Source organism: Notolepis coatsorum (genome assembly GCF_963971535.1).
Source record: "Notolepis coatsorum genome assembly, chromosome: 10".
Classification (NCBI taxonomy): Eukaryota; Metazoa; Chordata; class Actinopteri; order Aulopiformes; family Paralepididae; genus Notolepis; species Notolepis coatsorum.
This window is the reverse complement of record NC_140174.1, coordinates 110,610,585-110,631,683: the sequence shown is the minus strand read 5'-3', so window position 1 is coordinate 110,631,683 and position 21,099 is coordinate 110,610,585. Positions and strand designations below refer to the sequence as shown.

Here is a 21,099-nt window from a genome sequence, read left to right as displayed (position 1 = left end):
CTGGACAAGTATTTGCACTACTGCGCACCATTTTCAACTTCACTTTCGTCTCGTTTACATAGATCCCCCATTTTCAACTTACCTTCCCCCATTTTCAACCTTAACTTTCGTCTCGTTTACATAGGTACATAGACAGTAATGTTACATCTAGACATTTATGACATGTAATAATAGAGTAAACTTGTACATAGACAGTTATGTTACATCTAGACATACCAGATCTAGTAATAATAGAGTAAACTTAACTTTCGTCTCAGTAACAATGTTCATAAAGTGTTGTTAAGCTACAGGTCGCCTCTATATATCTCAATCGCCTACTCGAGATATAAACCCGCGGCCGCTCGATATCCCCCGGCGAGGTGCTAAACTCGCCAAGTTCTCGAGTCAATTTACTATTTCTGTCTAGATTACTTCAAGTCACTGGTCTTGTGATATCCAGTTGATATGAAATGTAATCATGAAGAGTTGTTAATCTCTTCTTGTTTGAAATAAACCGAATGTATTGTCTAGGAGAACTATTATATCATCCACCATCACCGTCCTCATTTGTGAGGAATGGTCTGTAATACTGCTCATTTGAAAGCTTGATGATATTACTTCATCGTTTAATAAGTATTACCACTGTACTAACACGTAATCATTGTTTGCACTCCCCGGCCCCTCCTGTCCTCCTCCTCCTCCTCCGTCAGCGGAACCGACCGTCTTGAACCCTGCAGTGATTCAGACGGTCGAGGTCCCACATAAGACAGAGTCAGTCTGGACACAGAGACACCGGAACCCGCAAACAACACCCATCTACATGCATAGTATTTCTTATCAGTACATAGCATATACATATATATATATATATTTTTTAGCTGAAAAGCATTAACCAGTCAATTGATTCAATCTGTATTTCAGGACATAGTCACCTCAGAGGAAATCAGGGCGCGGCTGGTATTTGCTGGCATTGCTGGCAGGAATCAGTCCAAGAACTCAATGGATTATAAAAAGTCATTTTTATTTCAATAAAGTTACAGAAAAAGACTTGAGCGGAAATATCCATTACAGTTTAAAAGAAGTATAACACAAAACATCTCATCTGGCACGGCTTGTGCCCGCAAGCAACATCTTCCTATCTCTCTAGCTCAGTGTAAAATCTGCCTGTGATCTGGCCAGTTGCCCTTTATAAAGGGCCCCAGATCTCTTCTGCTTATTGGTCCAAATACAGCGCTGTCACCGTGATGTCATTTCACCAGCCAGTCAGTGCACGGTACGTGGGGACTGGCTCTCCTCCCTTTCTACTCCACTAGGCCGTAACTCGAAAAGTAATTGTAACATTTTTGCTGGAACAGACTCCCATTGTCTCTGCTGTGGAAAGTCCCTTCACTTTTCATCTCATTCAGACCCCACAAAGGGTTAACCGGTCGGAGAGCTCCGAGAAGAGGCCCTGCTGCCAGGTTGACTCCCTATTTCGGGCCTGTTCCCACAGACAACAGGCACCTTTTCTTCAGACATTAAAGGCTCATTTCCATTTTTATAAGTAGAGCCATCATTTCATTATCCTCCAGAGTTCAGTTTTTAAAGTCTATAAAAGATTATACTGGTCATATTATACGAATCAGGATGTCAATTTCCAAGAGTGTCACTTGTTGATCTGTGGCACTTCACACCCACTCTGCCATCCTGGGAGGTCTTTGTCCATCGTCAATTGAATAATTGAATAATGAAGCATATAATTACATGTGAAAAATAGGTATATACGGCTATATTGGAACGAATCAGGATGTCAATTTCCAAAAGTGTCACTTGTTCTGTGGCACTTCACACCCACTCTGTCATCCTGGGCGGTCATTTTCCATTGTCTTAATAGCGTCTGTACTGGGGGACGAGATGGCGATTGTGGGGTCACGTGGCTGTGACTCTCCACACCCCCTCTGCCATCTTGGTACCTTGTTACCCTGGTAGCCGGCGGGAAGACTTGCATCTGTTGTTCCCTGGCTGGACGGCTCGACAGGATAGGGGTCACGTTGTTGCTTGGTATCCGGCGGGAAGACTTGCATCTGTTGTTCCGGCCGATGCACCCAGGCTGTTGTCGTCTTGGTCATCTTGGTCATCTTGGTCATCTTGGGGTCGCCCCCTCTGACCTCTTGGATCTCTCCCATAGTTTGAGGTAGGTTGATTTGTCACTTCTCGGGCGACCCCCACGGGTCCCCGAGACTTGTAGCAGCAGTCCTCTATTGAAGTGTGGTTGGCCTGGTCGTGTGACCCTGTCCGTAGGCCTCGCAGGACATCACAGATACAGTCCACAGAGGACTCATTTCTTTTCTCTCTTTCAGGTCCATTCAGGGCTCTCATCGCCCTGTAACCTGGGTCCAGGCCGATGTCTCTCTGTCCGGTCTGGGAGGTCTAGGAGGTCTGGGAGGTCTAGATGAGGACTTTGAGGATGCTCTGGAGCTTGACCTATCGTGTGACCCTGTCCGTAGGCCTCGCAGGACATCACAGATACAGTCCACAGAGGACTCATTTCTTTTCTCTCTTTCAGGTCCATTCAGGGCTCTCGTCGCCCTGTAACCTGGGTCCAGGCCGATGTCTCTCTGTCCGGTCTGGGAGGTCTAGGAGGTCTGGGAGGTCTGGGAGGTCTGGGAGGTCTGGGAGGTCTGGGAGGTCTAGATGAGGACCTTGAGGATGCTCTGGAGCTTGACCTATCCCAGTCTTCCTCCAGTTCCGATTTCTGACCTGAGTCAGTATATTCCTTCTTGCCATCCGCTGCGTCGTCCGCTGACTCCGGGGGACAGCCCCCCCCCCCCGTCTAAGAGTGTGGCACTGGTTCAGGTTTTGTCCCTTTACCAGCGCACCTTTACCAGCGCACATTGTTCACAGGCCTTTCGGACTGTTATCGCTCTTTGTTTGGCTTTAGGTATGAGAATGTTGTTAGTTCTCAGGTATACCAACATCCTCTTACTTCCGGCATGTCCAAGGTTATCATATACCTGTCTGTTCATGTGAGTAGCCTCGTCCTGTTAGCAATGGCTAGTTAGCCTGCTATTCGCTCCTATTCGCAATGGCTATTTCAGCCTGCTCGCAATGGCTATTTCAGCCTGCTATTCGCTCCTATTTGCAATGGCTATTTCAGCCTGCTCGCAATGGCTATTTCAGCCTGCTATTCGCAATGGCTATTTCAGCCTGCTATTCACAAAGTAGAGTTTTTTCTACTTAAGTTCTGACTTTAAGTAAGCATTTAGTTACTTCAAGTCATGAGTAAACCTTTTTACTGTAATCACAAAAATATACTTTAAGTGTGATTCTTTCTTTGAGTAGAACCTTCTACGTTTTTGACTGTAAGAAAACATTACGTAACTTTTTAGTCATGAGTGATCTTTCACTGCAATCACAAAAATATACTTTGGGTGTGATTCTTTCTTTGAGTAGAACCTTCTACGTTTTTGACTGTAAGAAAACATTACGTAACTTTTTAGTCATGAGTAACCGCTACTTCAAGTCGTTACTTATCAACCCTCTCTTGTTCCTGATAGATTTTTTACCAATTTACTTTTGGCTGTCTGCTGCGCTCTGCAGACCATCTACGTCACCATTGTTCCAGATCTCGAACATTAGGAAAAGTCTTGGTTGGAGAGGTTCTGCCGATAAGACCAATCTTGAGTAAGGTTGACTCAAATCTGTAACTAATTCTACTCCAGAGACACCTGACAGCAGTTATTTCAGTTAATATTCTTTCGGCTGTTGATACCTATTTAATTAGTATACAGCCCAACTCACTTGAACTCATGTTCTAAGCCCCAGAACCTCCAATCCGTTTTGACAGACCTATAAACCAGTGACTTGGCCGCCTAAGCACCACAGCGTCCTGTATGCTGAGGCTTCCAAGTCTCCACAAATCTGATAGGCCCGTCGGATACAGAGACCCTGATGCTCGCTCTGTCTCCCCGCGTCAAGGTGCTAAGCTTGATGAGAGTATGCAGAGTCTCAATTTGTTACCCATAGGCGCTGGTGAGTGTACATCTCATGCAGCTGATATGGTTGGTAGGGTGCTAACCTACCAGATGGTTGCTGTCAGGAAATCCCTTCTGAATGAAATAGATTACAAATTCACTTTACTTTACTCTGGGTTTAGAGCAAGGACGGACATCTTTACATATTATACTTAAAATATATACAAAATGCATGTAGTATTCCATGTTATGTTTCTTCCTAAATGACAACAACACTATATATTATTCCTCTTGACAGATGAGCGGTATGTCAAGTGCAGTTTGCACTTGCTTGAGTGTCATGTGTCAGGGCCCCAGAAGGTAATTTCTCCCTTTGTTGCCCTCATTTCTTCTTCCGGGATTTAAATTCCTCCCTTGTTGTCCTCACCTCTGCTTGCTGTTCTGGGGTTAGTGCGGCCCACTCGTCTGGAGGTAGGTATATGTAATTCTTCTTCCGGGATTTGGATTCCTCCCTTCTTGCCCTCGTCTCTGCTTGCTGTTCTGGGGTTAATGCCCCCCAGTCGTCTGCAGAGAGGTATTCGATGCCGGAAGGATCCTTTTTCCTTGTTCTCTCCTTGGTTGTTTTTGGGGGAGGCTCCTGGGAGGCCCCCCCTTTGTCAGATAGCATTATGACTTGGTCATATAGCCTACACTCGATACGTAGCTGGTCTTGTGACCATGCTGCGCATCGGGCTGCCAGTAGGTTACCCCCTGGGACTCCTCCGAATAGCTTTTCAAGCAGTAAGCATGATCCCTGCATGGGTGTTCCATTCATGACTGATTCGGCTGCAACACTGAGAGACATGCTCCCGTCTCGCACCTGTGGGATCAGTCTCTCCACCATGTTATCCCCTGGATCTTGACCGGGGGTCCTTACTCCTCTTTCCATTCGTTGCGCCATTGAGGCCCTTTCGGGGATCTCCAGTCTTTTGAGATGTCTCAACATGCGAACTAGCTTCTCTTGTGCTAGCTTTGGTTGTGCCAGCTCCTCCTGAGCTAGCATTGGTCGCTAGCTCCGGCTACTTCGCCTGCTGTTAGCTCCTGGCTTTGTTAGCCTGTGGTGAGCTAGTTGGCTCTCGTCTGGCTAGGGCCAGCTCATGGGTGTTAGCACTGGCTTGTTGGCTGATGGCGAGCTAGTTAGCTTCCGTCTGGCTAGGGCCAGCTCATGGGTGTTAGCACTGGCTTGTTAGCCGATGTCGTGCTTGTTAGCTTCCGTCTGGCTAGGGCCAGCTCATGGGTGTTAGCACTGGCTTGTTAGCCGATGTTGAGTTAGTTAGCTTGCAGTCCTGTGAACGGCCGTTTTGGCTTCTCCTCACATACAGTCTCCCCTCCTCACATACAGTATCTTTGGGCTAGGGAGCCATCGCCTTTCTGTGAACGGTCGTTTTGACTTCGCTTCACATACAGTCTCTCCTCCTTACAAACAGTGTCTTTGGGCTAGGGAGCCATCGCCTTTCTGTGAACGGTCGTTTTGACTTCGCTTCACATACAGTCTCTCCTCCTTACAAACAGTGTCTTTGGGCTAGGGAGCCATCGCCTTTCTGTGAACGGTCGTTTTGACTTCGCTTCACATACAGTCTCTCCTCCTTACAAACAGTGTCTTTGGGCTAGGGAGCCATCGCCTTTCTGTGAACGGTCGTTTTGACTTCGCATCACATACAGTCTCTCCTCCTTACAAACAGTGTCTTTGGGCTAGGGAGCCATCGCCTTTCTGTGAACGGTCGTTTTGACTTCGCTTCACATACAGTCTCTCCTCCTTACAAACAGTGTCTTTGGGCTAGGGAGCCATCGCCTTTCTGTGAACGGTCGTTTTGACTTCGCATCACATACAGTCTCCCCTCCTTGCATACAGTATCTTTGGGCTAGGAGCCATCCAGTTCGCCTTTCTGTGAACAAAGCACGAAATTATGTTGCACTTGTAACTCCCCCCCCCCTTTCTATTCATTTGTGATATCCCCGAGTAGAGCCTTCCACTCGAGTCGCCAGTAGAGCTTTCTACTTTAATTTTTTCCAAATCTGTAATTTAATTTTACTCCAGAGGCTTTTGACAGTAGTCCTGTTTTCTTCGGCCGTTTTGGCTTCGCTGATGTCTCTCTAAACTGCCAGACATTTTAGAGAGAGGGTTTTCTTTACCCCTTTTTTTTTTTTCTTTAATCCAATTTTGCGGGCTCAACCGCTCCACCAGCAATGCCCCCACTATGCAGATGCCTTTAATTTGCCACTGCTCTCCATCGAGGGCCCTACAGATCAATATCCTTTGACTGGTGTATTCTAAAACTCGGTTCTCCGTTTTTTTTTTTTTCAATATTTCTAGTTTATTTTATTTTGGCTGTTATCTTACCGATCTCAGCCCTAACCCAGGGACGCCATGTTAAGCTACAGGTCGCCTCTATATATCTCAATCGCCTACTCGAGATATAAACCCGCGGCCGCTCGATATCCCCCGGCGAGGTGCTAAACTCGCCAAGTTCTCGAGTCAATTTACTATTTCTGTCTAGATTACTTCAAGTCACTGGTCTTGTGATATCCAGTTGATATGAAATGTAATCATGAAGAGTTGTTAATCTCTTCTTGTTTGAAATAAACCGAATGTATTGTCTAGGAGAACTATTATATCATCCACCATCACCGTCCTCATTTGTGACGAATGGTCTGTAATACTGCTCATTTGAAAGCTTGATGATATTACTTCATCGTTTAATAAGTATTACCACTGTACTAACACGTAATCATTGTTTGCACTCCCCGGCCCCTCCTGTCCTCCTCCTCCTCCTCCGTCAGCGGAACCGACCGTCTTGAAGCCTGCAGTGATTCAGACGGTCGAGGTCCCACATAAGACAGAGTCAGTCTGGACACAGAGACACCGGAACCCGCAAACAACACCCATCTACATGCATAGTATTTCTTATCAGTACATAGCATATACATATATATATATATATTTTTTAGCTGAAAAGCATTAACCAGTCAATTGATTCAATCTGTATTTCAGGACATAGTCACCTCAGAGGAAATCAGGGCGCGGCTGGTATTTGCTGGCATTGCTGGCAGGAATCAGTCCAAGAACTCAATGGATTATAAAAAGTCATTTTTATTTCAATAAAGTTACAGAAAAAGACTTGAGCGGAAATATCCATTACAGTTTAAAAGAAGTATAACACAAAACATCTCATCTGGCACGGCTTGTGCCCGCAAGCAACATCTTCCTATCTCTCTAGCTCAGTGTAAAATCTGCCTGTGATCTGGCCAGTTGCCCTTTATAAAGGGCCCCAGATCTCTTCTGCTTATTGGTCCAAATACAGCGCTGTCACCGTGATGTCATTTCACCAGCCAGTCAGTGCACGGTACGTGGGGACTGGCTCTCCTCCCTTTCTACTCCACTAGGCCGTAACTCGAAAAGTAATTGTAACATTTTTGCTGGAACAGACTCCCATTGTCTCTGCTGTGGAAAGTCCCTTCACTTTTCATCTCATTCAGACCCCACAAAGGGTTAACCGGTCGGAGAGCTCCGAGAAGAGGCCCTGCTGCCAGGTTGACTCCCTATTTCGGGCCTGTTCCCACAGACAACAGGCACCTTTTCTTCAGACATTAAAGGCTCATTTCCATTTTTATAAGTAGAGCCATCATTTCATTATCCTCCAGAGTTCAGTTTTTAAAGTCTATAAAAGATTATACTGGTCATATTATACGAATCAGGATGTCAATTTCCAAGAGTGTCACTTGTTGATCTGTGGCACTTCACAAGTGTACATCTAGACATTTATGTGTACATAGACAGTAATGTTACATCCAGACATACCAGATCTAGTAATAATAGAGTAAACTTAACTTTCGTCTCAGTAACAATGTTCATAAAGTGTACATCTAGACATTTATGACATACCAGATCTAGTAATAATAGAGTAAACTTAACTTTCGTCTCAGTAACAATGTTCATAAAGTGTTGAGTGCTACAGTGTAGGTTAGTTTATTAGGACAAGTGCATGACAGTAAGGTTAGTTAGGGTTAGATTTTTTTAATTTAGATAATGGTTGAAGTAGTGAGTCTTTAGTCGACGGCGAAAGATTAGACGGGATTCGGCTGTCCTAACTGGGGTGGGTAGTTCATTCCACCATTGTGGGGCAAGGACTAAGAATAGGCGACTTCTCTTTGATGACCCGACTTCTCTTTGATGACCCTCCCGGAGCTTGGATAGGAGTAGGAATAAACTGTACATATACAGGACTGTTTGAACCTGGCACACAACATACTTCACATGTCATTTTTCTTTTTGTGGAGACGAAGATGATGAGTACCGGTCTTCTCCTCAGACATATAAAATCAGTTTTTCAATACAAGTACGACTCAAGACAGAACATTAGTATGCAAAATAAAAAATGAACACAGATTTTGAGTGTGAATGAAAACTTTATTTCAACAAGATTGCAGAATGGGTACAATACAGTACGGCTCAATACACACAATTGTTAAGGGGATGCAGACCAGAGAAAGAAGTTTTGTCTTGTCTTCTCGTACTGAAAACGTGACTGTTAGCACAGAGACGGCTGCAGTTACACACAGGGCCATTTTCTTGTTCTGCCGGCGCAGTGCGCCCACCACACTGTGAAAGAGTTCTTCTTCTTCTTGTTGTGATGTGAGAAAGAGTTAGGAAAAAATTGACTCGTTATACTCTCACGTGCTCCAGTCCACACGCATGCGCATACACATTGCGCACTCCAACACATTAGCGAGAGAGCCCCCTCATCCGCGATACTTGTCCAGACCACTAATACTTGTCCAGACCGCGTGAATATTAAAGGCAACCAACTTGTGTTCGGCTTTTCTCTGATTGGCCGCGACCTCCCGCCCCCACGCGCAAGCAAGCGGCAGCCCCTCCCACGTCCCAAATGAAACCCAAGGAGCTAGCGGCAGCGTGGGCAACCAACTTGTGTACCACTACCAACCAACTTAAGCTGCTGTAAGTGCCGGCGCCATGGGCGGGCATTAGGGGGCCTGGCCCGCCCACTGAGTCAGCTGTGCCCACCCTGGCAAAAAAAATTTTTTTTTTTTTTTTTTTTCAATCAAAGTCAACTATCCAAATCCTTAGTCGGGGACAGCCCTAGTGGGCACTGATGTCAACAACAACACTACTGAAGCTAGCACGGCACTCTGTGAGAATTCATTTTCTACCCTCAAGAACGTCTTTACAGAACATCGCCTTAGTATGCTTCATCGACGCAACTAAGGCCAATTTAATTCAGTTAGCATTTGAGAAGGACTTAACAAAAAAGTTCAGTAATGAGTGGAGGGGGAGTGTTTTTTTTTTTTTTAGAATTATTTTTTTGCGTTTTATCGCTTTATTTCTACTGGGCAGTCCAGTAGGGAGAGACAGATGAGGAATGGGAGACAGAGTGGGGGGAAGACATTCGGCAAATAACGACGGGTTTGGGAGTCGAACCCGGGTCGGCCGTGTCGCGGCTGAGCACGCTATGTGGTTCGCCACTGGGGCGCCCGAGGGGCAGTGTTTTAAGAAGATTTCACTCTGTCCCCAAACGCCGCTTGCCGCTCTACTTATGATGGTGAGTAGCCTGTGGAGGAATTTTGTTTGCTTTTTTATGCACCTTATTTTTGTCAGTTCAGTTCAGTTTGTCAGTGAATTCAGAAGTGTTGAATAAATGGAGACTTTTCAAAGATATAGAATAGAATAGAAATGTATTATCCTGAGGGAAATTTGTCACTGCAAATCACTCAACATTAAACATTTAGACAGACAGAAGTCACAAATAAGAATAACAAAACAAATGGCCTAAGAATAGAATAAAATTAAATAGAATAAAAATTTAATAAAAGATACAGTAAATAAATACAGTAAAAATATACTGAAGTCTACAGTAGGTGTAATAATGCACAGTGCTGTTTAAAAAGTAAGAGTCCAGAAAGATGGTAATTGTCACTCTGTGCTCAGTGATGCAGTGAGGCACAGTGATGCATTGTATAGTCTGATGGCTGTCGGAATGAAGGGCTTCCTGTGCCGTTCAGTGCTGCATTTAGGTAGTGTGAGCCTATAACATGCTCCTCCTGTCAGCCAAGTCTGTGTATAGTGGGTGGGAGGGGTTTTCCCTGATGGCCTGGAGCTTAGCAAGGTTCCTCCTCTCCGCCACCCTCGCTAGAGTCCAGCTCCACCCCAACCACGCTACTGGCCTTCTTGACCATCTTATCCAGCCTGTTTGTGTCCCCTGCTCTCAGTCCGCTGCCCAAGCAGGTCTGTTATATATATCCGTTCAGTCTGTTTTTGTATAAGTGAAAGTTCTTAAGATAGAGAAATTAGATTTTTCAATTGCCTCTCTGCTGTTTAGTTCAGCACCGTGGGCAGCGCCAAGCAAGCCACAGTACCGCTGTCCGAGCTGAAACGTATAAAAGGGAACCTGTGTTGAAAAACCATTGTGCCCCCCCGAGAACATTTTATGCCCCCCCACTAATTTGTTTCTGCAGCCTGGGCATGCGTTGTTCATGGGACGGGGTAGCACGGTGTGCAAGCTCACTCGCTATTTGCATATCAATAGTGCCGGTCGTCAGGTGTGTTAAATACGTTCTCAGACACATTCACACCTAACTTGTTGTGAAGACGTGTTACATTCCATTCGTAGAGGCAATTAGGCACTGTCTTTAGTCTGTGCCCAAGCGAGGGGACATTAAATGCGCATTCGCGGGAGCGCGCGCACGCGCCGGGAGCGCGCGTGCACGTGGTGCGTGTCACCCCAGATGATTTCAATAACGCACCACTTACCAACCAACTTGTGTTCAGCTGCGGTAGCAGTGGAGCGCTGCTGACTGATTATTATGTTTCGCGTTTTTAACAACCAACTACCAGATTCACTCGTTACTGTACATCACCTCTGAAGTATAAACAAAGCCCATACAGTTATGAAATGCGCTGAACTAGAAAGCGTAATGTTTCGCGTTTTTAACAACCAACTACCAGATTCACTCGTCACTGTACATCACCTCTGAAGTATAAACAAAGCCCATACAGTTATGAAATACGCTGAACTAGAAAGCGTAACGTTATTATGTTTCGCGTTTTTAACAACCAACTACCAGATTCACTCGTCACTGTACATCACTTCAGCTCCAGCGGCAGCAGCGGCCGCGCTCCGTTGAAGCCCTTCAATGACAGCTGCAAGCTCTCCTATTTTGCGAATGCATAAACTATATCTTAAATTATGGCTATGTGTCTAATATGGCTGTCGCTTATCAATGACTTCGCGACAGCCATATTAAACACTCACTGTACATCAGTGTGGAACTGTACGCTGTAACGTTATATGTTATTTCGCCCATGGAGGCTGCTGAAGCCGTGAAGCGCCAGCGGGGCGACGCGGTGGTTTTTCCCCGGCTTCCGTGCGCCGCCCGCGGCTTGATCCAGCTTCAGCAGCAGCAGCGGCGGTGCTCTGTTGTAGGAAGCCCTTCGCTGACAGCGCTCTCATATTTTGCGAATGCATAAACTATATCTTAAATTATGGCTATGTGTCTAATATGGCTGTCGCTTATCAATGACTTCGCGACAGCCATATTAGACACATCGCCATAATTTAAGATATAGTTTATGCATTCGCAAATATGAGAGCTCTGTCATTGAAGTGGGTGGTGGCAGCATTACTAACAGTAGCGATTTTTATTGTTTTGTCATGACCAAACATAATCCCAACATAGATAGGAGGTGTACTGTATGTCAAATGTCGGTCATCATCGCCATAATTTAAGATATAGTTTATGCATTCGCAAATATGAGAGCTCTGTCATTGAAGTGGGTGGTGGCAGCATTACTAACAGTAGCGATTTTTATTGTTTTGTCATGACCAAACATAATCCCAAGTTCCAACATAGATAGGAGGTGTACTGTATGTCAAATGTCGGTCATGTGGTGGAAGAGTTTAGTACAGTCACACAACAGAACACCAGTGTTTCTAGTAGATATGTTTATTAATATAAATAAACACCTCTGTCTGAACTGGTTCGAGCAGCGCGTTGGTTCGACCAGCGCTTCTGCCGCGTCTCTCAGCGGAAAAGGGCGTGTGCTAGGGCGGTCACGTGGCCTTGTGGCCAATCAGAGAAACGCTGAACGAAAAGCTGAACACAAGTTGGTTGCCTTTAATATTCACGCGTCCAGACCGCCTCCAACCCGTCCAGCCTGGCTCTGCGGCTCTGCAGATACCCCCTACTCACCCGAGCACTTGACCTCGTTACACCGGAAGCGCAACATGGAAACAGTCATGGCCGCCTTTGTATTTTACTCTAGCAATGAATGACATGTTCCTCGGTGTATTTAATGTGCCTTCTATCCGCTATTGTGTATCGCCCCCTATCCGTGTTTGGGACAGTGAGACACCCAACAACAACAATAGCTAGCGGTTCTGTATCTCTGAGCTAGCTAGCAGCTAACGCCGGCTAACTGATTTGGATTGCTGCAGCTCTATCGCTAACATTCTTCAAAATGAGGACCGTGTTGATGGTGGCAGAGAAGCCTTCTTTGGCTCAGTCGATTGCCAAGATCCTCTCCAAAGGTGGGTGAGCATTTTGGTGAAAAGGTCGCACGTTACCAGGTCGCATGTTACTATAGCTTTATTGTGTTGTTAGCATGCGGCTGCTAACGTTAGCTTAGCTACTTTATTCAAGTCTTGATTTGAACAAGTATGAATGAATGTAAACTTTATTTAACAGATTGCAGAATGGGTACAATACAGTACGGCTCAATACACACAATTGTTAAGGGGATGCAGACCAGAGAAAGACGTTTGTCTTGTTTACATCAGGGTCCCAAATAGTATGTCTCTATGCCATAAATGTTATGTATGTTTTGTATGTCATACATGTCACTATGAATTGAAAATGGGCGACCCTGATGTAAACAAGACAAACATCTTTCTCTGTTCTGCATCCCCTTAACAATTGTGTGTATTGAGCCGTACTGTATTGTACCCATTCTGCAATCTGTTAAATAAAGTTTTCATTAATTCATTCATTCCCTCATTTTCAAATCATAGTGTAATTTATGACATACACAACATACATTACATCATGACATTTATGACATAGGGACATACATGACATACAGGTATATAGTACTGTCAGTATCACGACGAATACCTTATTTCAGTCTCAAAGTTATTGATGTCATACAAATACCATCGATACCGTTTACTGTAAAATGTTTTTTTATTTACAGCCTGACAAGTTGGTAGCGTGTCTATTGAAGAATACGCCCATTTAAATGTCTTCCTGCAAACAATAACACATTTACAGTTCCAAGTGATTCAGTGGTTTCAGTTCCCTCGTGTCACACATACAGTACATTCATCAACCCTATTTAAACATTCAAGCTGTTGAAGAATCAGCTTTGTCTGGAAGTGGCGCATATACAGGCTATGTTGATGTACTGGAACTCCAGGGAGAAGTTGGACTTGGGAAAGCAGCCTGGGTTCTTCCTCAGGACTGGTATCCGCAGGGAGATGGGGATGGTCTCCAGGCTGTAAGCGCTCTGCACCCCTAGACAGGAGTGGCTGGTGAGACACACAGCCTCGTGGATGATCTGAGGAACTCTGTCCAAGTCGATGTTCTCCCTGGAAATAGTTCACAGAGAGACAGGCATCAGAAAAAGTACACAGAGAGACGGGCATCAGGGAAAAAATTCTTGTATTTTGTATTGTTTCCCTCTTCTAGAGTTTCTTTGGATGTAGTGGTGGTGGGGGTGTTATTCTTAGGGCCGGGACGAGGCTGTTTATGAGTTCCAGACGGTGTTTGTTTCCGTACATGTTTGCTAACCTGAGGGTTAAAAGGGGCTCTCATTGTTAAGGTAGATCACGATATACACAATACTTCTATAAACGGCCCTGCATTTATTAAATTAGATTAGATTATATTGTCATCATGCAGTACTACAGACTACAGAGTAATAGTGCTAATACTGAGTTGTAATATTTATATGTACAGTGATACAGGTATAAAGACACTATGGTAGTAAGTCATACTGGCCAGCAGCGTAACTAGTAAGAGTAGGTAACAGATATGTACAATATAATATCTACAGATATGTAAAAGTATTATTTGCAGGTATGTACAGACAGATGTAGATAGCTATATGGTGAAAATAAATATATACTGTATATGTACAGCATTATTGTATGCTATGCTATCATACAGAGTTATTTGTAGGTGTAAGTAGGTATATAGAAGGATTATATGCAGGTATATTCAGAATTTCAGACAGATATGGATATATATATAAATGACGGTATATACAGTACTATTGTACATGCTGTCATACAGAGTTATATGGGTAGACTTAAGACTAGCATGTGGTAGGTACTAGGTAGTTATGGTTACTATGATTACAGTGTAGGGCAGATGTAGACAGTGAAAGCAGTAAGTAGGTAAGTTCAAGTTTCTTTAATAGTTGTCATACAGAAGTACAGAATACTTTCATACAAAATGCTTCTTACTGTTACGCTCCAGAGACTGTGCTAGACAAGATAGTATCAAATAACATAGTATAGATGTAATTTAGAAGAAGAAAATGAGGTCACAGTGTTCGGTATAGACACAGGGCTGTACACTGCGATGAGATTATCGCGAATTGCCCCTTTAATAGGCCGTTGCGATTGGTAAATAATATTTGGGGGCGGGCTTGCGAGTAGTGATTTCAAGCCTTGCATTCGCATTTCACTCCTAAATTATCCAAGGCTGAGCACTCACTCTGATAGACTGGCTGACTTCTTCATAGAAAGTCACAGGCACCTGGAATCGCGTGCCTGTGACTTTCAATTCCCTTATCGCTGCCAGGTTTTCCCGACCGTTATAACGTTAGCATGTAGCTAATGGCAGACTATTTGATTCCTTAAGGCAAGCCAAGGGCTCGAAATTGCCTGGGTTTTGGTTATATACTCCCGAAATGCTCCCGCTGTTTGGCTACTTCTATGTGCAGTGAAAACTACTCGAAATGCGTTAGAACCTAGTCATTGATTTAGTTCAGGGTTAGCCGCGGAGCTAACGTGAGCTAACGCTAGCTAATCAAGCTCACAGAGAGAGATAAACAGCTGACAGCAGGTAGTACAGGTACAAATACAATAAAACAAGGGGTGGGGGCTGTTGTGTAAACCTTGTACTCTTTAGTTCACATAATAGACGGAATGTTTGTTTACTAGTCTGTATCTATGGTCTGTACTCTGTAAGCCAGGAAGTACCATGGTGCAACATACAAATGTGTCCGTGTAGCAACACAAGCCAATACCTTACAGGGGCCCGGGGAGGGAGCTCTCTGTGTGTGTGTGTGTGTGTGTGTGGAAGAGAGAGGGAGAAAGATAAACAGAGAGCATGATTTAGTGTATGTCTTAGAGCTGTGTTGCAGTGTGCAGTAGATACTGACTATGAACACTGTTAATACACCATTATCAATGAAAGAAGAAATGTTTGCAGCTGTGGTAATACGAAGTTCAGTTGGTTCATTATAAAAGATACAAACCGGACAACAAAAGCACTTAAATGTTAAATAAAAGGACCACAGTAATGAGGCAGGAGGAACATATTTTTTTTCACTATAATGGTAAAATTGTTATTAAAAAACGTGCCCCTAAAAAATATTTTTTGCCCCTAAATTTCTCATTTAGGGGCAAGTGTGCCCCTAGTGAAAAAGCTTAGCGTACAGCCCTGAGACATATGTACAATGTTCTGAGTTACCATATAATATACAATACTATGCAGTGTACTAATGTACAGTACTATATAGTGCAAAGCAGAAATGGGATGAGGTACAATTTAGGTACAATTTACAGTAAGGTGTACGAGTTGTAGTGCAATCCTTCATCAATAAATATAAAGTGTGGGGAGTGGGTGCTACAGTGTGTTTGTTTAAAGTGGGTGTGTGCTATAAAGTGTGTGGAGTGGGTGCTACAGTGTGTCTGTTTAAAGTGAGTGTGTGCGTGTGGTTGTGTGTGCTATGTGCGTTTGGTGGTTGTTGTTGTGTAGTGTTCATTGTTCGTTTAGCAGTCTGATGGCCTGGGGATAGAAGCTTCTTCTGAGTCTTTCTGTGCTCGCCTTGAGACTCCGGTATCGCTTGCCTGACCGCAGCAGTTCAAAGAGGCAGTTGTTCGGGTGACTGGAGTCTTTAATGATTCTCTTAGCCTTGCCCTTGCAACGCTTGTTGTAAATGTTCTGGAGGGTGGGGAGCCCCCCTCCAATTGTGCGTTCGGCTGAACGTGTCACTCTTTGTAGTCTGCTTCGGTCTTGTGCAGTGCTATTCCCAAACCAGGAGGTGATGTTGCCAGTCAAGATGCTCTCTATTGTACATGAGTAGAAGTTCTTAAGGATCTTCTGACTGACTTGGAACTTCCTTAGGCGCCTGAGGAAGTAGAGGCGTTGTCGTGCCTTCTTCACAACACTGTCAATGTGTGTGGTCCATGTCAAGTCCTCGGATATGTAGGCTCCGAGGTACTTAAAGCTGTTGACTCTCTCAACCGGTGCCCCGTCGATGCTGAGGGGGCTGTAGTCCTTGACCCCCGACCTCCTGAAGTCCACAATCATCTCCTTTGTTTTGCTGACGTTCAGGGAGAGGCTGTTATCCTGGCACCATCCCGCCAGGACCTTGACCTCTTCCAGGTAGGCCCTCTCGTCGTTGGCAGAGATCAGGCCCACCACCACTGTGTCGTCAGCAAATTTGATGATTGTATTGCTACTCCGCTGAGCCACACAGTCGTGTGTGTACAGGGAGTAGAGGAGGGGACTCAGAACACAGCCCTGGGGGGCCCCTATGTTGAGGGTGATGGATGAGGAGGTGCAGTTGCCTGCTCTCACCACCTGGGGTCTGCCAGTCAGGAAGTCCAAGACCCACTGGCAGAGGTCATAGTTCAAGCCCAGGTCCCTGAGCTTGGCTATGAGTATGGAGGGGACTATGGTATTGAATGCCGAGCTGTAGTCGATGAATAGCATTCTCACATAGTTCCCCTGCCTCTTGTCCAGGTGTGATGCTGCTGTGTGCAGCACATGGGCTATGGCGTCCTCCGTGGACCTGTTGGGGCGGTATGCAAATTGCAGGGGGTCCATGTTGATGGGGAGGGAGGAGCAGATGTAGCCCTTTACTAGCTTCTCAAAGCACTTCATGGCTATGGAGGTGAGAGCTACAGGGCGGTAGTCGTTGAGGCAAGCAGGCTTGGATTTTTTGGGTACAGGGATAATAGTGGACTTCTTCAGGCAGGTGGGGATGACAGCCTGTTCTAAGGACAGGTTAAATATGTCAGTGAATACCGGGGCTAGTTGGTCGGCACAGACTTTTAGGACGCGGCCGGGGATGTCGTCCGGACCTGCTGCCTTCCTGATATTCACTTTTTTAAAGGTCCGCCTCACCTCATGCTCTGTTACCCTGAACACTGAGTCTCCATCAGCAGCAGACCCCCCCCCCCCCCATTGCCGTGGCTTGTGGGCTGGTGTTGTTATTACCAGCATCAAACCTCGCATAGAAGGTATTGAGGTCATTTGCTAAGGAGATGTCACTGTTCAGTTTGAGGGAGGCGCCTTTGTAGTCTGTCATCGTTTTGAGCCCCTGCCACATAGCTCTAGAGTCAGCTTGTTCAAACTGGAGTTCAATTTTATCCCTGTAGCGCCGTTTGGCCTCTGTCACTGTCCTCCTTACGTTGTATCGCGCCACCTTGTGGTCATTCATGTTGCCTGCCACTAGGCCGTCGTTGTATGCTTTGGTGCGCTCTCTCAGAGCTTCACGGACGGATTTGTCTACCCAGGGTTTTTGATTTGGGTAAACTCTCATTTTGGTAGTGGGGATTGTTTCTTCCACCAAAGTACAAACATAGTCCAGCACTGTCTCCGTGTAGACATTAATGTTATCTGTGTCGCGGAACACGTTCCAGTCTGTGCAGTCAAACGCAGCCTGGAGCGTCTCCTCTGACGTCAAATCCCATTTCTGCACCTCTCGCGAGACTACAGGAGTGCTTTTGATTCTCTGTTTGTACTTTGGTGAAAGGAAAATGGACGCGTGATCTGATTTACCAAAGCCACTATCAGAATGAGCCTTGTAGCCACCCTTAAATTGCGTGTAACAGTGATCTAGGATGTTACCGCCTCTGGTGTTGCAAGTCACATGCTGATAGAAGTCAGGTAATACCTTTCTCAGATTGGCGCTATTGAAATCACCCAGCACTAAAATGGCGGCGTTAACGTTCGCCGCTTGTATTCTATTTACCTCGTCGTGGAGTCTGGAGAGCGCAACGTTGTTACTGGCTTGCGGTGGAATATACACTCCGATCAGGACGATCGCCGTTAACTCCCTCGGGAGGAAGAAAGGACGACACTTGATGGTTATATATTCCAGGTCTGGGCAGCAGTGGTTGGATAATTCCTTCACGTTAGTTGGATCGCTCCAATTGTTGTTAAACATGAAGGCGATACCTCCTCCACGTTGTTTGCCGGACTCTGCTGATCTGTCCTTGCGGTGGATGAAGAAGTGTTCGGCCGGTTGGATTGCGTGGTCTGGGACGTCCGGCGTGAGCCACGTCTCGGTGAAGCAGAGAACGTTGCAGTCCCTAACGTCTCTTTGGTATTGAATCCTTGCTCGGATATCGTCCAGTTTATTGTCAATTGATTGTACATTGGCTAGCAATATACTGGGTAATGGCGTTCGGTGTCGTCTGGATCTCAGCCTGTTACGGATCCCAGCTCTCTTCCCACGCCGTCTGGTTCCTTTGTTCCTGGGGTCGGGATCTGGTCCCATTTTCCTGAGAATCTCCACAGGCCATTGTTGCGGTTCGGAAAGCTGATCCAGTGAGTAATCCAATCGGTAAGTTTCCCGTAATCCGATGTCTATAAGTGACTGACGGTCATACACATTAAATGCACCTACTGTTGGTACAGACAAAACTCTTAAAACTATAAATATTAACAAAAGTAAGCACAGTCTCGACGGAGCGAACAGAAAGGCAGCCGGTCGGAGCAGCGCCATCTCAGCCAACAGAGTTTGATCTGTTTTGAAGCAATAAGCCCAGGTTGTATCATTGCATTATCATTTTGTATCCAGCAGTTTGTGCTGGAGGTGGTTAGTGTCAGACTCAGGGGTCAGGGGTCAGACTCACGGTCAGACCACGCTGATCTGTTTTCCTTCATCAGCGACAAACTGAATGCCAGAAGGTGGAAACTGGAAACCAGAACAGCAAAGCAGTTGCATTTCCATTAGGGACGTCCCCTTCTTCAGACCAAGTACATTAGGATGGAAATTGATAAGATTTTATCGATACGATTCCATTATAGATTCTGCTTATCCGATTCTTTATTGATTCCATTATCGATTCCTGATAAATGTATAATTTAAATAAATAAATTGGAAATGCAGCAGAACTAAGCTGGTTAGAATAACAACATGCAACTTGACATTTCTGATTGTCATTTATTGTTGAGCCCCCACCAAAATGGTCGCAATTTCGAGCCCTTACAAATTTTGTGACTGCTCGGTGACACTCGTTCACCTTTTCCTGAGTCAGTTTACCCCGCTGTGCTAGCGTGAAAGGATTTTCCTGAGGTGCGCGAGAACCACTAGCTGCAGCCTCAGTCTATTGTGATCATTAAAATGGATGAAATGGGAGAATATTTATACAGTGACAGCATTCGTTTTCATTTAGGTTTTCCTAGTCAAGGAATCAAATAGTCTGCTATGGCTGCATGCGTAGCGCTAAAGTTATTGTTTTAAAATGCGCAACTGTCGGAAAAACATGGCATCGATAAGAGGAATCGATAGTCGATAGGCATGCGATTCCAGGAATCGGACAATTAGGAACCGGTTCCGGTTCTCGATTCCCATCCCTAAAGTACTTACATTTGGGTGATACTGAGTACTGATATGAGTAGCCTACTTAATAATACCGTTACAGTTCTAACAGAGTACTGATATGAGTAGCCTACTTAATAATACCGTTACAGTTCTAACAGAGTACTGATATGAGTAGCCTACTTAATAATACCATTACAGTTCTAACAGAGTACTTGTAGGAGCCATAATGTAAGTTTCAGTATTCTCTTTGGTGTTGTATGGTTGGTTGTACTGTCACTTTAGGTGGTGGGTGTGTTCACGGGGGTTTGGCGGTAATGGGAGTGTTCTTATGGGATTTCATTCACCTTTTCACAGGTGTTGACAGTTTACGGAAAGAGGGGGTGAGCTAGGAGCGCATATTTTCTATTGACCGCAACTTCGCAAGAAATAGTGCAACAGTATTTTGAGTACTATTAGTGTATGTATTTACGTGTATTTCGTCTGTATCGAGATTGAAAAGCATATTCTGGACGTGGAACAGAATTATTTTACAATATCAGTGTTTGATCTCTGCTTAGCCCCTTGCGACTTTTTTATGACAGTCTACAGCCGCTACATAAGTCAATAGAAAATATGCGCTCCTAGCTCACCCCCTCTTTCAACTTTAAAATCTTCAAGCAGGTCTACGGAGATCCTTCAGCCAACATCTTGTGCGGCTGAAGCTGGTATAGCGTCGTCCCAGCCAAGTTCTTTCCTGCACAACTCTTGAAGTTTTTTTTTGGCAGATAAGACCACAGGTGCCAAGATTCCTAAGGGGTCATAGATTGACCTGACTGTGGAGAGGATCCCTCTTCTGGTTAAGGGCAGGGGTGTAAAGTACTTGAGTAATTGTACTTCGTTACAATACTTAAGTATTGTTTTGGGGGATTTGTACTTTACTCGTATTATTAAGTTTGTATACTTGTACTTTTACTCAATTACATTTCAGAGAAAAAAAACTTACTTTTTACTCCTTACATTTAAAATGCAGACCTACAAAGTACAAATCTCGCAGGTCCAACTATTTTAATTAGTATATTTGTTTCTCTGGCCGAACTAACGTTAACGTTATTAATCCTACGGCCGCACTTTATTTAAAAACAGCCAATCAAATCTCCATCAATGGAAAATGAACCCGCCATGCTGATTGGTCCTTGTGCAAGACTAGAAAGCGGGGATCTTTGATTAAACACCAGCTATCAGAAGAATAGACAGTCAGAAAAAAGTTTTTACTTTTAGTACTTAAGTACATTTAAAAGTAGAAACCTTTTGACTTTTACTCAAGTGTGTTTTTAAGCCAGATACTCT

At 44.8% G+C, this 21,099-nt stretch overlaps 1 protein-coding gene across 1 annotated transcript in view; it reads left to right on the top strand.

Moving 5' to 3' along the window:
* The first annotated feature begins 12,212 nt into the window (after nt 1–12,212).
* top3b (DNA topoisomerase III beta) overlaps nt 12,213–21,099 on the top strand; it is a 135,207-nt gene continuing 126,320 nt past the window's right edge. The window contains exon 1 of the mRNA XM_084322848.1: nt 12,213–12,514. Coding sequence (XP_084178974.1) covers nt 12,445–12,514 — 70 coding nt within the window. The 5' untranslated portion in view covers nt 12,213–12,444. The remainder of the gene's footprint in view (nt 12,515–21,099) is intronic.